Source organism: Toxotes jaculatrix, chromosome 6, assembly GCF_017976425.1.
Source record: "Toxotes jaculatrix isolate fToxJac2 chromosome 6, fToxJac2.pri, whole genome shotgun sequence".
Classification (NCBI taxonomy): domain Eukaryota; kingdom Metazoa; phylum Chordata; class Actinopteri; family Toxotidae; genus Toxotes; species Toxotes jaculatrix.
This window is the reverse complement of record NC_054399.1, coordinates 11,856,176-11,871,770: the sequence shown is the minus strand read 5'-3', so window position 1 is coordinate 11,871,770 and position 15,595 is coordinate 11,856,176. Positions and strand designations below refer to the sequence as shown.

General features: G+C 38.1%; 2 protein-coding genes across 5 annotated transcripts; both read left to right on the top strand.

Annotated features, from left to right (window-relative positions):
* The first annotated feature begins 340 nt into the window (after positions 1 to 340).
* On the top strand, positions 341 to 12,392 carry prkacba (protein kinase, cAMP-dependent, catalytic, beta a). Of its 2 annotated transcripts, none has more exons than XM_041040081.1 (10): positions 341 to 650; positions 4,188 to 4,249; positions 4,595 to 4,723; positions 5,847 to 5,945; positions 6,178 to 6,260; positions 6,532 to 6,658; positions 6,913 to 7,008; positions 8,566 to 8,688; positions 8,937 to 9,101; positions 9,182 to 12,392. In XM_041040081.1, exons 1-10 carry the CDS (start codon positions 605 to 607, stop codon positions 9,305 to 9,307), a joined length of 1,056 nt encoding a protein of 351 aa, XP_040896015.1. In that variant the 5' UTR covers positions 341 to 604; the 3' UTR covers positions 9,308 to 12,392. The 2 variants fall into 2 exon arrangements, with proteins under 2 accessions (XP_040896015.1, XP_040896014.1); XM_041040080.1 differs by lacking the exon at positions 341 to 650 and adding an exon at positions 2,298 to 2,527.
* A 383-nt stretch (positions 12,393 to 12,775) lies between these two features.
* samd13 (sterile alpha motif domain containing 13) lies at positions 12,776 to 15,588 on the top strand. Of its 3 annotated transcripts, none has more exons than XM_041040088.1 (5): positions 12,776 to 12,959; positions 13,355 to 13,471; positions 14,268 to 14,310; positions 14,435 to 14,546; positions 14,635 to 15,588. In XM_041040088.1, the coding sequence occupies exons 2-5, from the start codon at positions 13,447 to 13,449 to the stop codon at positions 14,776 to 14,778; spliced, it is 324 nt and encodes a 107-aa protein (XP_040896022.1). In that variant the 5' UTR covers positions 12,776 to 12,959; positions 13,355 to 13,446; the 3' UTR covers positions 14,779 to 15,588. The 3 variants fall into 3 exon arrangements, with proteins under 3 accessions (XP_040896022.1, XP_040896023.1, XP_040896024.1); XM_041040089.1 differs by having other exon boundaries at positions 13,335 to 13,471; XM_041040090.1 differs by having other exon boundaries at positions 12,777 to 12,798.
* Positions 15,589 to 15,595: the final 7 nt, after the last annotated feature.

Genomic DNA, 15,595 nt, shown 5'->3' with positions numbered 1-15,595 from the left:
ATCATCATTATAATATCGTCTTATCATTCTTCTTGTTATAATTCATTCAAATATTAATTCAACAGTAATAATCATAGTAACTATAATAATAATTAGTAGTAGAAGTAGTAGCAGTACTGGTATTTATAACATTAATGCACGTTTTAATGGATGGATTTTAGTCCAAATTATGGAGCCTAGTAAGTAAAGAATTACTACATATTCCAACAATATAACAAAAGCAACGTTTAACTAATAAATCTAACGTGTAAGTAATTGATATGTCCGATGAGTACTTGAAGGCAGCATTTCAGTCTTTTCTACGGCTATTCCTATATGACCTGAACGCAACACAACACGACAGCAGGCAGAGGTGAAAAGTCTGGATCATGTCTTCATTCCAGCGGAGGCTTACTTGAACGACAAAGGACATTGTAAATAAAGACCAACACGGCGGTTAGCAGAGCACGTCGAGGTTCTGTCCACAAAAACAAGACATTAATGTTGTTGCTAGCCATCCAGCTAGCACAAGCTGAAATTTGTTAGCTAGCTAACGGAGGACCCTGTTAGCGTACCGCCACCATCATCGCTCCTAGCCAGCTGTGCATCGCCGTGTCTTCCTACGATGGGAAACGCAGCAACTGCCAAGAAAGGCAATGAGCAAGAAAGCGGTAAGCACCTGAAAACCATCCAGATAGCCTGTCAGCCATCTAACGTTAGCTATTGTAAAGCGTGCGATTGCTTATTATAAAGTCAGTGGACAGCAGCCTTTAGCTGTTGTTGTCCGGTGCTAGCAGACAGTACAGTAATGTGCGCTGCAGAGAAGAACCATTTTTGGCAAGGCAGTTTACAATGTGTGTTAGCTCCCTCCTAATGATTTCTGTTTGCTTATCTCACTTGGAAACAGTACCACAGATGATGCAGTCAACTAATCATTGAAAATGACAGGAGCAAAATGACAGTTTGGTCCTCCTCATCCTGTTTCCCACAGCAGTGCAAAGAAAGAGAGATCATTGACTCAACGAAATGAAAGCTTTTAATAATTGTCTCACATTGTAACATTGAGATGAAGGGCCACAAGGCACCTTGTTTAATTTCCAAAAAGCTAATATCAGCTGCCTGGAGCCAGATAACATTAGTAAACATTGGTTTCTGCTAAAGCTGCAGCACAAGGCCTGGGCACTGTTAACAACAGGTACTTGATAGCGTTTAGGATGAGTTTACTAGAAGGATGTGGTTAAACCAGGCTACTGGCTGTAATAAACAAGAGGTTTGGGTTTCTGGGTTTGTTTTGATTTGATTTCCAAACAAGGGCTGCAAAATGGCTAGCAACAGTTTCTATCAAACCTGGCTACCACTGATGTGTCAAGTCAGCTGTGAACAAGTTTACTGTAAATCAGAATGTTATGCCTCGATCACTGCTTTCTTACAGTGACATTAACCTCTTGTGTTGATGCTATAACATCAAGAATCAAACTGCACCTGTTGATGAGCAATTTTGCCATCTCAAGTGCTTAATCACTTGAAAGCAGTAGCCAGAGGGCAGTCTATTATGTTTAGTGTGTATTTGTCAGTACTGACCAAGCTAATCCACTAAACTGTACCATGGCTAGTGGTCTGTCTGAAGAGCCCTGATCTTGACCTGCTTTCTGATTGGCAGTATCCCATACAGTCTAGGCCTTGTGACTGGAGCCACCTGTAGTGTCTGCAGGGAGGTGCTGAGGGTTGTGTACAATAACACTGCAATGCAAACAGCAGGCTACAGAAACTTAACACAGAGTTGTTGTCATTTAGATTTCTGTTTATATTTTAGGGATGTAATGCTGTTAGCCACAGTGGCCTCATAGCGAGTTTAACTTCAAAACAAACCTGCATTTCTAGTGCACCATTTTAAAAAGAATAGTATGCAGCACAAGAGTTAGTTCATAAGGGTGACTTTAAGCATAGGGGAAAGCTCTTTGAAGAACTGCATTGTTAAACTTTACCACCAGAGAGCACGATAACCTGGAGATAACTTCTGTCTCAGTGAGTCAGTGGGTGTTACAGGCCTACAGTTTCCTTATCTTCAGTCTGAATGTACCACAGCTGTGCAGTGTTTTTGATATAACTTTAAGAGGCTGGCCTTTTTCTGTGCTTTGCTAACTTCACTACCTTTGTAAAAAATAATCTCACAATTTGCATGGACAACCAATAAATGCTTTCAAATGACACCGCACAGAACAAGTAGACATGCAGATGGCCACTGAAACTGAAGCAGAGTACTTCAACAGGAAGCTCAACTTGATGTGGTTAGCCAAGCATTGCAGCGCACTTGGCTGCATACAGGAAGCTAGCGTCACTCATTGCTCTTCAGTCTGAAAACGGTTGCTTTGTCTGGGAGCCTTTTCACTCACACATCAAGAAATTTGTCTCAAGATGGCCCAGGGAAAGGAGCAATCCATCACCAGCCGTTTATTTCAAAGATATCGCAAGAGTAGCAACGAACGGAAGGGACAAGAGTATGATGTGCCTCATATCTCTGAGTTCACGATCATGTGGGATAAGACGAGTAAGTGTAGTGTTGCTTTTACACTTGAAATATGTCCACCACCATTTGTAGCTCTGAGCAGGGTGAGCCTTGGCTTGTATTTGTAGCTCTTCTTTGCAGAAAAACAAATTTGCTTGAAGCACATAAAATAAGCTAAGTTGTACTGGTCTTTTAATGGGGCTGATAAACCTGTAAGTTTTTAGAACTGCAAGCACCAGCCCAGTTTCATAACCCCTGTTATTTAGTTTCTCCTTACCTTCCTCATGAGAGTCACAATTACTGCATTTTCTCTCAGCTAGACATAAGTAAAAGCAGCTTAAGCATAGCAGGCAATTTGTGGTGCTTCAGTTGCTTACACCTTTTTAATATTGCTGTCCTGTCATTTTTGTCTACTGTTTTGCAAGTATGAAATGTGTTTTTATGTGTGCTTTTTACAATGTCTTCTCAATCACTGTTGTTTTATCTTTTTAATGACAGATGACTGTAGTTTAACAACATTTTATTCAAAGTAAGAGTGTAAAAGCTTCCTCCAATACTGGTAAGAAAAAAAGAGAAAGTTAGGTCTAGATATTGAAAACTAGCTACTACTAATATCCACTTGTTGCATAATTGTAAAAAAGAAACAAAAATTGATTTTGATGAAGATGCTGTACTACAGTTTATAAAGACCCTTTACTCTTGGTTTTAGCTCCATTATTCAGAGACATTGGAAGAAAGAAGTCTTCAAACAAAATATTATTTCAGTGTAGAGCTGTGCAGTCAGATTTTACTTCTCTCTGGTTCTCCTATGTGTCTTATGTTGTCTTCTTCAGTGTCATTTTCTTGTGTTGCATATAATCCACAAATGTTCTTGTTTTTAGCACTTCATAAATGTCTCTTCGTCTCTTTCTCTTCTCCATCATTTCCATCCATGTGGGGTTCCTGCAAACCCTTGGTGAACTGTAGAGACTTTTGGTATGCTCATTTTTCCATGAGCCATCCTAAATCACAGAGAGAATGTCTATACTGCAGCTTAGGCCGACCAGGCTTGTATTATTATATCTAAATATTACAAGGTTAAAAAAAACTTTCAGTTAACATACAGATTCCACATATACAGCAGTCCATCAATGCTAGGTATGCACTTAAATCAGAAACAGTATACCAACGTGTACCACCAACTTGTCATTAGACACCTGCAATGACTCTGTGACTTTGGACATCTCATGTCTGCTGTGACTTTCACTATGCACTGTCTTTCTGATGCCTGCTCTTTAGTCTGTTCTTATGTTCTGCATTTTGTCTTTTCTCTCTGCCTGTTACTACTCCGCCTCCCCCTTTACTCGCACCTACTCTGAAAGAGATGCAGAATAGCTTGAGTTTGAATTGGCCAGTTCTGTAAAGTTCACAAGAGCTCTTTGCATCACTTTGTGAATTTAATTCCCTACCTAGGTGTGTGGTTTTGAGTTTTGTTCAAGAGATATTTTTCTCTGTTTTGTCAAGTATAGTCCTGCCTTCACAGTACTTGACATTTGCCTGACCTTAAAGTGCATTTGTTCCCCTGAACCTTTAAACTACCCTTGTTTAGTTTCCTGAACGTCTTAACTGCCCTAATTTGTTATTTCCCTGAACATGTAAAGTGGCCTTGTCTTGGTACATAAACATTGATTTTATTTATTACGTTTCTCTTGTGTTTTTACAGTGAAAGAGTTCTTAGCTAAAGCCAAAGAAGATTTTTTAAGAAAATGGGAGTGTCCACCACAGGTAAGTTGTTCCCTATGAATACTTTATAGAGGTAATTTTTTTTACTTTTCTTAATAATCAGGACTTAAGTGTTTTTATAATGGAAAATGATTAGACATTTAGCCACTTCCTATTGTTCAAAATGTCTCAGGTCTCATTGACTTAAGCGCTAGCTGATTGCGTAATTGTTAGTAAGAGGTATTTACTCTAAAAACATCACCATCCAGGGTTTTTACTCTGAGCTACAGGAAGATAAAATATTATACTGGTGCCATCTATAATCTATAAGAATACACTGAACTTACCAGGCATAGTTGACATATTTCAATCTGCTGTCTCACTTCCTCTGATAATGTGTTTTCTTAGAGCACGACTGGCCTGGATGACTTTGATAGGTTTAAGACTTTGGGCACTGGCTCATTCGGGCGGGTTATGCTTGTCAAACATAAAGGAACAAACCAGTTCTATGCCATGAAGATCTTGGACAAACAAAAAGTAAGTGTATGCTTTTAAGGACAACTGTTTACTGATTTCAAAAGAGCTAGTGATGTTAGTTACGGTAGTGTGTGAAAAGAAAACTTGTGCATGCTTTATGAATGCTGTAGCTACATAAATGCTGTATATCACAAAAGGAAATGGAACCCTTCCTCTCGTGCACTGCCAGCATGCTATCACTGAAAACCTCAGAGGCGCTGCATGAGAGTTTCGATCTTTAAATACTGATGTGAAAGTAGGGGGAGGAGATTATCATGTCTTCAGTGCGTTGATCATGTAGCAGCACTCTGTTCCCTTGAATTTCACACCGTTGGTATAAGAAATGTCTGCCCCTGTCTTTCTGTTTCAGCTCCACTGCTGAAAGACTTTCCTTTTTACAATGTGTGACTTCTCACTGAGCCTCTTTTTGTTTCTTAACACTTTGCATGCTGAGTTCTTAAAGAATTATCCTCTGTTTTTGGAAGTTTGAGTCCAAGGGTTTGTGAATGTGTTTTTTTTTTTTCACTGCTTTCCAGGTAGCCATTGTTTTCCATTCAGGCATTTCAGTACTGTATGCAAATGAACTTTCAGAGACGTGACAGTTGCTTGAGATATAGTAGGTAATTCATCACAGTAAATATCATGGCCAGGTGCTGCCAGGTGTATGTCCGAGCTTCCCACCAGCTTACAAATGCACCAGACCGGCAGACGTGTTGTATCAGTTGTACTGTCTACCATTAACTCTGAAAAAAAATCAAACAGAACATGATGTTCACTCTGGGTGGATTATCTGTCTTGAACAAGTTTTAAGTCTCTGCAGGTTGATTTTCTCACCTTACTAAAATGAATGGAAGCCAGGAGCTGACTGGAGAGTTAGACAGACACATATCCAAAATTACAAAAATTAAGCTATTAAAAATAATCCGTTATTATGAGCCTAAAACTTGCAAAAACTCTCTCTGTGAATGAACTTTTCTTTTAGGCATACCAAATTCTCAGAAATCAGGAAAACCTTTTGGGTACTTGTGGCTTTGCTTAAGTTATATTTTGTAAATTTTGGAAAACACACATACACTTAGCAGTTATCAAGAGCATACTATGCTTAATATACACTTAGTTCTTTACTTGTGCCTTCTTTTTTCAGGTGGTGAAGTTGAAGCAGATAGAACACACACTAAATGAAAAGAGAATACTACAGGCCGTCTCCTTCCCCTTCCTCGTCAGATTGGAGTACGCTTTCAAGGTACACACCTCTTATACCTCTCACTCCCCTTTCACAACCAGCTACATGGTTATCATATTACTGGTGTTTTTCTATGTTTCACCTAGGAATCCTAAAAAAAAAAACAAGACAATTAGGAACTCCACAGAGCTGATCTTTTACTCTGATTGGGAGATTTTATTTCTAAACCAGCATTTATCATTCTATTCTTTTGGTAAGACGGTACTGAAAGGTTTCTGGCTTTGTTAAACAGGACAACTCAAACCTCTACATGGTGATGGAATATGTGCCCGGTGGAGAGATGTTCTCACACCTCAGACGTATTGGAAGGTTCAGGTAAGTAGAAGTCTATAGAATAGAAGTCTATTTTTAGTATTTTGATTTTTTTTTTTATTTTATTTAAAATATTTAGTTTTGTCAGCCACTAATAGCTAGACAAACACTTATCAGTTTTCACTGTGGTCTGGAAATGCCATGGGTGAAGGGGGAAATAGCTTGAGACCAACATAATGGCTATACCATGAATCATGGTTTGCTCCTTCATTCAGAAGAGGTTTGTGTTCATGTATTTCATCAATGTCTGACTATCTATGTTTCCCTCTTTCAGTGAACACCATGCAAGATTTTATGCAGCTCAGATAGTACTCACATTTGAGTACCTTCACTCCTTAGACCTCATCTACAGAGACCTGAAGCCTGAAAACCTGCTCATAGATCAACATGGGTATATACAGGTACACAATCTATGTAAAATCTATGATAGAAACATAAATTGAATGAAAATGTATCAATCATCAACAAATTCTATCTGAAAACTATTAATTGTCACCCTTTGGTAAGTGAGAATGGAGCCAGAAACACTCATCGGTCGCTTTGAGAAAACAGTTGGTTGTAAATGTCAGGACTGACTAAGTATTAATATATAGAGAGTTAGTGCTGAAAAAAATGTACTTACTAACTTATTATGCTCCTGCTGTTCTTTCTTCAGGTCACAGACTTTGGCTTTGCCAAAAGAGTAAAAGGCAGGACCTGGACATTGTGTGGAACTCCTGAGTACCTGGCTCCAGAGATCATCCTCAGCAAGGTGAGCCCTTTATACCCAGTATAGCCCCTATAACCATCTTATTACAGTAAAGTTCAAATATATTAGGGCAGTAACCTGCTTTTGATAGTTTTGGCTTTGTACACCAGCTCACTGGATTTCAAATGAAACAATGACTATGAGGTGTAACTGCTGACTTTCAGCTTTAAGGATCTTTAAATTCATATTGGGAGAAGTGTTAAGAAGCCCCTCTTATGCAGAGTAACCCGAGTTTTATTACTGTGCTGCAAGGCAGTGAATCTAAACATACAGGCTAAGCAAACAATGAGTTGACAAGACAAACAATGTTTTTGTTCTCACACTGTGGAAAGAATGTTTTGTTGGCATTTTGCCTTTATTCAGCAGTTGACAGCCTAGAGTAAGACAGGAAACAAGGGCAGAGAGAAAGAGGTATGACATGCAGCAAAGGTCCCCTGGCCCAGGAATCAAACCATGGACCTCAACCATAACACCACTAGACACCCCACTGTGGATTGTCCATGAAGGGCTGTTTGTCACCCAGTCTTAGTTCAAATGACTATGCGTTTCATTTGATGAGACAAGACTAGACTAGAGATTGAGATTGATATTGAGTTGTCTGCCAGTATGAGGAGTAAAGAGGCAACCTTGCAAGTGAAGAAAGTAATCATGAGACTAAAAAAGCAAATATCTATCAGAGAGACATCGAAGGCTGTTGGTTTGCCAAAATCGACAGTTGGGTACTTTCTAAAAAAGCAGTATCACAAAGGGAAACTATAAATTGGCAAACGACCCAATAGACCGTGGAGATGACTGTAAAATCATTTGCGTGGTGAAGAAAAAACCCTTCATGACTTCACAGCAGTCAAGTCAGTCAAGAATGCTCTCCAGGATGAAGGCTTACATGTTTCCCACCCCAGGTAAGCCTCAACAACAAAAGGCCAGGTCACAATTCCCAAACTGTACAAAATGAAACTGATAGAGTTGTGGAACAAAATTCCGTGGTCTGATGAAACAGAAATGACCCAGTATCAAAATGATGGAAAGAAGAAAGCGTAGAGAAAAAACAAAACGGCTCATTACCCAAAGCCAGCGCCTTATCCTCGTCAAACACGGTGGTGGTTCCATTAAGACACAAACTGTCTGCTGATGTCTGTGGGTCAAAGGCTTCAGACAGTAATCAGCTTCAAAAACAACATAAAATATTAGGTTTGATAATTTTGTTTGACCACATGTGTATCTGTCCAGTTGAATTTGAACCCCTAAACTTTGGGCACTATCTGTTTAAAGGGCTATATCTCCTGCACAGTTCTTTCTATATTGATATAAACCCACTCAAATTAAAGCTAAGACTTGGCACTTTGATGTAGTATCCATTATTTTATTTTATTTTAAATTAAATGCAGTGAAGCACAGAGCCTGAAGAACAGAAACTTTGTAACTGTCCAGATACTTGTGATCTGGACTGTATGTCTCAGGGCTTTCTTACTGTCATTGCTGACCTTATCATGCAAGGTAGTTTTGCCTGCTTAAGAGAAGACAGTCTTTGAAAATTAATACAAAATGTCCTGTTTCTTTCAGGGCTACAACAAAGCTGTGGACTGGTGGGCACTTGGAGTTCTTATCTATGAGATGGCTGCTGGTTATCCTCCCTTTTTTGCTGACCAGCCTATCCAGATCTACGAAAAGATTGTGTCTGGCAAGGTACGCCAGGTTATCCATGGGTAACAAATGTAAATATCTGTATCAATTTAATGCTTGGCCATTTCTCTGCTTGAATATCTACCACGAAGACCAACTCAACATTGCTTCTCAATTTGTTTTTTTACTGCTCTTCACTTACTAACCCAGAACTAGCCATCATATCAAAGGAATCAGGTGAAGTAGCACAAGTAGTTTTCTGCAATTTGTTCTTAATAATTCAGAGTTTCTTTCTTTATCCAATCTTGTAGGTACGATTCCCCTCTCACTTTAGCTCCGACCTGAAGGACTTGCTGAGAAACCTGCTCCAGGTAGACCTGACCAAGAGATTTGGCAACCTGAAGAATGGTGTGAATGACATAAAAAATCACAAGTGGTTCTCCACAACAGACTGGATTGCCGTCTACGAGAGAAAGGTAGGTCTTAATTTTATTGTTGTATTTGATAAACACCAGCCTTTCTTTGATATGATCAAGTTTGCATTCTGCACTTTTAGGTTGAAGCTCCCTTCTTGCCGAAATGCAGAGGACCAGGAGATACAAGCAACTTTGACGACTACGAAGAGGAGGACATTCGTGTCTCACAAACAGAGAAGTGTGCGAAAGAGTTTGCTGACTTCTAGTGAGTGGGCAAGAGTCCCATCAGGGCTCACGTTTTGGGATATTTGCACTCTCCTGAGGGTTAAGGTGAAACTGAGGCCGTCACATGTTCAAAACAAACGCCTCATTCCTTCATTCCACATGTCTGAATGAGGTCCTTCTTGCCATGATCCTGCGTGCATTTAGCACTAACCTATACACAGGCACATTATGCAGACACCCCTTGTACTGCAACACAAAAATTTTAGACCACATCCTCATCTTTTGTCTTATTCTTTTTGTTTTATGTTTACCACCTTTGAGTATCCGCCCTCCTCCTTATTTCAATTCAAAATATATTTGAAAAGCAACATGAAAACTAATATTACTCCAATTTTGGCACAGAGTTTGGCACAGAGTGATTGATTGTATTAGCTAGTGTTGCACATTTTGTGATATAAACTTTGGGGAAATAGAAGGGATTTCTTTGGTTTGAATTTTTAACATTGAGTTTTGCCAGTTGTTTGTCTGTTACTTGCCTGAGTGTGTTTTAGGGTTCTGTTTATTACTCATTAACACTTTAACATTAACCATTATTCTTCATTCTGGTGTCCTTAAGACCTACAACCATGTATTTGTGCTTATAGAGGTATACATATACGATACATACGATTTGAACACTTTGTTTTGTTAAAGCATGAGCAAAATTCGATAAGAGAAAGTGGCGTTTCGCGAAGGGAAATAAATACAGGAAACACAGATGACTTCTTGAAGTCACTGGGTTTTAGCGCTCGGGCATTCAATTCTTGAAGAGACTGATTAACAGTGACAAGTGTTATTGTGAAACAGAAACTTGTCAGTGCTGTATTAGTTGATCAGTTGTAGCATTGTTTTATCCATATCCGGTCACAAGACATTTCCTTTTACCTCACACTAGATGTGCTATTAAATGAATGGAATGAAATGATATATTTTTCAGGTCCAATTCTGTTTCACAAGAATGGAAACTGATGAAGTTTGAATATGTGACTCCACACAACAGGTCGTCTGTCTTTGGTAGATCCAAAAATACATGAAGTGTATCGACATGGAATTTTTCAATCGCTGAGAGGTCTGTTGTTAGATTTTAATGAGGGTACGTCGTCATGGAAACGTAGCAGTGTTGGTCACATGGACATATTTTGTCCATTTAGGGTTGCTTTTCAATTTTGTTTTTAAAAGCTAATTGTGCTTAAGCAAAGCACCTGAAAGACATTGTGTAACTGCCATATTTGCTTTATTTTCATTTTTACTTTTGCATGTTTGTTAAGTTTGTACAGCAGTGTCACAACAAGCTAATACCCCCCCCCCCCCCCCCCAAAAGTGTTCCCATCTTTTTTGTTGTTCTTTGTTTTGTTACCTTTTAACTGTTTCATAGCCTGGGACATTGATGCATTAGATAAGTACTTTTTAATCTGAGTGACATATTCCTCTGCATAATACAATTAAAACTAAACCATGAAATACACGTTAACCATAAAATAATAACAAAAGACTGAACTATCAAAACCTTTAAGTATTCATTCACCTTGGTCACTTGTACTGCAGTTATAGCTCGTAGTCTCTTTGCATCATTTTCTGAAAAATTTGCACACTGTGATGGAGCAATATTTGCTCATTCTTCCTCGCAAAATTGCTCAGGCTCAGTTCAGTTCACTCTCTCCTGATCCTAAGTGAGTCAGGTCACTTAGAGAACGGTAATGGACAAAAATTCTGTAGTCTTGTCTCAGATTTTCAAAGGGAATAAGGTCAAGAGTGACTTTTGAATAACTTTTTTTTTTTTCTTTTCCATTGTAAGCCACTCATGTTAATGTCTACACCCTCTCCCACCCCATCTCCCTTATTTGTTTTTTTCTATACTGGGCACCATTTAATTCCTATTAATTCTGACACATTTCCTGTCCATGCTGCTGAAATGTAGTCCCTGCCTCTGCAAACTCCTCACCAGCATGACAGGATGTTGTATTTAAAAAAAATCTGTATGTCAAAGGCTCAGTACCTACAAGGCCAAGGTGTCCAGTTGTTGAACTTCCAGATGTCAGAAAAGCTCTGCTTTTGTGATCCTGTGACTCCTTTGACTCTGTCACCCTCAGGGAGGTCAGAGATTGAGGTCATTCCTGCAGGTTGGACACTCAGGGTTGTGGGGAAATCAAAGTTTTACATATTACACCTTGTTGAAAACAATAATGCATTGTTGACAGTCTTTCAACTTAAAGTCTCTTAAGTCTTCAGAAGTTTTGATCATTTGGCATGGTGCTCAAGGCCTAGATGGGGAAAAATGCAGTTTAATCAAGTTCAACAATCTTAAGACAACCAAATGTGAAAAAGAGGACTGAATGCTTTTTTGAGGCACTTCTATATTGTTTATGGTCTGAATTTAAACTTTTTTTTTCACAGATTGAGCACATGATGTGACAGTTTATTTAGCCCTAATTTCTTTTCAAAATGCACAACTGTTTCTTATGCTATTTAATTTATATTTAGAGATGTCTAATACAATAACATTTTAAATGTTTAAATTTGCATAGCTCTCAGTATATAAAGAGATTCCAAATGTTTTATTCACAGGTGTTATAAATGGTGAATATATTGGATTATTTATTTGTACAACTTTTTTTTCATTTTCCCTTATAAGAATAAAAGATTTATAGAAATAAACATATTTACCACAGTTAAAACACACTGATGCCTCTCATGCCTATTTAAAATGATATCCTTTCATTTTAACTTATTTATTTCTTTACTTTAACTTAATTTTTCTTTTTCTTTACTTTGTTGTTCTATATTGTTCAAGAAAATCAGCTTAATTAAAGATGATCCAACATTATTTTACTGATTTAAAGGTTGAACAGAATGTAACTGCAGAATCAATGGCATTTTTTTTGATTTGGACAAAGTTTGAGAACTACACCTGGGAATTCAGCATGTTTCAGTCCAAACTGCCTGTGTGTAAATCTTCCCAGAGAGTATGTAGGAAATCCACAGTTCTTCTTACATGTCATTTATCCCCCAAGTGTGTGTAATAATGTTTGTCATATTTGATGTAAATGATGGCACTTTCCCCTGAGCCACTTCACACTCCCGACTGAAGGAAATCAGTTTATGAATTCTTTGTAGCTAGTCACACATGCCAGTATGGGATCAATAATCTGAAATGTGTCTATATTTAGTTTGTGGGATATTTTGCACATCATTTAGAAGGCTGACACGTTTTTTGCACCCATATTTACTTGTGTTTGCAAGGGGAATATACTTTGCTGTAGCAGATTTTATGTAACAAGGGTTATGTCACTATAATAAATTCTTTTTATTAAAAACTATAATTGTTTGTATTTGATGTAATAAATACTGCTGTATGTATAGACACTGCAGTGATGTGCTTAAGTGGGTGGGTGACCTAGCTGAACTACAAACGATGGCGTTGAAATGGTAAAAACTACATTTCCCATGATTCCGTGCTGTCATGTGGGCGAAGGAAGCTAAACCGATGAAGAGGGTCTGGTTGGCATTACTTGATTAAATCTTGATTTTATCAATTGATTACCGCCGGTTATTACTTCGTAAAATATCTCAGTGATTAGAAAACATTTTGTTATATAAACTACGTGCACAGCTTGGACGAACTGCCGTTGTCAGGCAGGAATCATCTAAAATAAGGTAACTTAAATTTTGTATTAGCACACCTAGCTAACTATTCCTGTTAGCTTAATACGAAAGACGAAGAGGCAGCTATCAAATATGGGCTGTCGTCGTTTAGCGTAACGTAAATTCTATGTTGTGCTGTACTTAATTGTTCATTTGTATTTTATTTATGTATGTGGCGATTGAAGTAATTTCATGTTGCGTACAGCGTTATTCTTCTGTTTTTAATCTAGCTAACGTGAGTTTTAGGTCGTCATTTTCACACGCTGCTCCTCTCAGCGCTGTCTCTTACTGAGAGAGAAGCAGTTTTGTTTTTGCTCTGTAGCTATGTTTGGTATTGGTCATAGATCTTTTTTTTCTTTTTGTATTTTTTATTTACTGTCTTAACAGTTGTACGACTGTTTTTCCAGTGGAGACATCCAGTGAATGTGAGACTACAAGAGAGAAACAATGATGGTGTTTGAACTGCCAGCTCATTAAGTTCTCCGAGAGAAGACATCTGATGAAAAATTACTCCGTTACAGATTGTAAGAATCATTATTTTGTGAACAATGGTTAAATTAGAGCCAGAACGTGAAACCGCCTGAGTGAAAACACTCGTATCTAACTCACTTGGAGTCAAGTAATGGTTTCGGTTTGAAATGACCTACATCCTATTGTCAAACTGCTTATAAACAAACTGATTTTTGGTTGTTTTTGTCTCTCGGACGCTTTGGTAGCTTCATCATGAGTTTTGTTTTGTGGCCAAACACTGTTTAACCCTACGTAATTTTCACAGAGCGTAAATGGATCTGATGTAATGTAAAAGATGCAGACGTTTTTTTTTTGTTTTGTTTGTTTGTTTGTTTTTTTGTTTTTTAATACCAAATGTGTCAGGGTGGATGATAAGTAAATGTGCATCAATGTGTAATCAACATATATTTTGTTAATGATTAATGGTTGAATTTATTTTTTAAGCAAAAATGCCAAAATTTAAATGGTTCCAACCTCTGAAATAGAAATGCTTGTAGTATTTATATTCATCTTTAATAGTAAACTGAATGTTTACTATATTTTCAGAGTAATTTGAGGATTTGTCTTTGGACACTGGGAATTTATGATAAACATTTTTTACTTTTTAAACATTTTATAGACAGAATGGTTAATTGAATAAGGAAAAATTAATCAGTATAGTTAACTAATAAAAACAATCTTGGATCCAAATGGTTGATAATTTTCTAACTGATTAATCAATTAGTTGCTTCAACTCTATTGATGTGATTTTAAGATTGTTGTAGTAGTAATCCTCTTTGTGTATGTGTGTACATATTTATTTTTTTACAGCCGGCATGGAAGACAAGGCAAATGGCTCTGTTGACACCAAAAGGTATTATCTCCAGTTAGTGTAAGACATTATTTATTGAAAGATTTGAAAGAGTGTGTTTTGCAGGTGCTTTTACAGTTGAGTTTATATGCACAAAAAGTTGAATCCATTCACTGTGACCTCACAGCCCAGTGGAGAACGGTCAGATGCCGGACCCTGCCAACTGGGGGGTCTCTGATGTCGTCAATTATTTCAAAGCAACAGGGTTCGAGGAGCAAGCCACAGCTTTCCAAGATCAGGTTGGTGTGCTTCTTCTGCTCAAAATTCCTGTCACGTGATGAAAACAAACTATGATGTCAATCAAATATTTCTCTCTCCACCTGACAGGAAATCGATGGCAAGTCGCTGCTCCTGATGACGCGTAACGATGTCCTGACGGGCCTGTCGATAAAGCTCGGCCCTGCACTGAAGATCTATGAGTATCACGTGAAACCGCTGCAGACCCAGCACCTGAAGAGCAACGCCTCGTAGCACCACAGGCCGTCCCAACACACACCTCAGTGACAATCATCGTGTCAGGAGACCCCAGGTTAGCTACCGCTTCACAAAGACTCCTCTCGCCACATTGGCACCTTAACAGAATTTGAATGCTGTATGTTTTTATAAGCATGGACCCCAAAAATGGGTTGCACCTGGAGTCCACTCAGCTGTTTACCCTTTCAGCCATTCTTATTTCTGCTGCTTGAGATATGTATTTTATTTTTTGTGTGTGTCTTTTATTTAAAAGAAGGAAATATAGAGAGGGAACACTCTGCAGGTATGATTTTTGTGTGCGTGTGTGTATGTGTTAGTGTGTGTGTGCAAAGTGAATTAACGTATGTTGGTTTAAAAAAAAAAGTATTTGTATATAAGATGATATATAGGTGAAAACTGTGTGTGTTCTGTCATACCTGAACACTTTGATACATGCAGAAAATTATTCAGATTCATACCATTCTGCCCTAAAATCATTTCTTTTATGTTCTAAACTGCGCAGCTGAATCCATTAGTCGTCCTTAGCATGTAACAATGAAGCATTTTGTTTTCCCAGACACAAGGAGCCAACCTAAAACCTCTTTGTTCCCGCACACCTACATTGTCTAGGCTTGAGGCTCTTAATATGAAAATATTTATGTGTATATATTCTTAATATGTTCCTACCTGTGGTGCTTTCAGCATTGTCGCACAGACAACTGTATTGAATTGTGTATGACCAATGTATATGTGCAACATAACACTGGAGTTTGAATATCAGAATCAAGGATTTGCAATAAATGGTGCTCTTTTCTCACCAAAGAACAATATTAGT

Excerpts from the sequence above, each read along its gene's own strand:
- samd13 (XM_041040088.1), top strand. The coding sequence starts at position 13,447 with ATGAAAAATTACTCCGTTACAGATT. Across the intron at positions 13,472-14,267 it reads AAATTACTCCGTTACAGATT|CCGGCATGGAAGACAAGGCA; the intron begins GTAAGAATCATT and ends ATTTTTTTACAG. Across the intron at positions 14,547-14,634 it reads CCACAGCTTTCCAAGATCAG|GAAATCGATGGCAAGTCGCT; the intron begins GTTGGTGTGCTT and ends TCCACCTGACAG.
- prkacba (XM_041040080.1), top strand. The coding sequence starts at position 2,395 with ATGGCCCAGGGAAAGGAGCAATCCATCACCAGCCGTTTATTTCAAAGA. Across the intron at positions 2,528-4,187 it reads GATCATGTGGGATAAGACGA|TGAAAGAGTTCTTAGCTAAA; the intron begins GTAAGTGTAGTG and ends GTGTTTTTACAG. Across the intron at positions 4,250-4,594 it reads AATGGGAGTGTCCACCACAG|AGCACGACTGGCCTGGATGA; the intron begins GTAAGTTGTTCC and ends GTGTTTTCTTAG.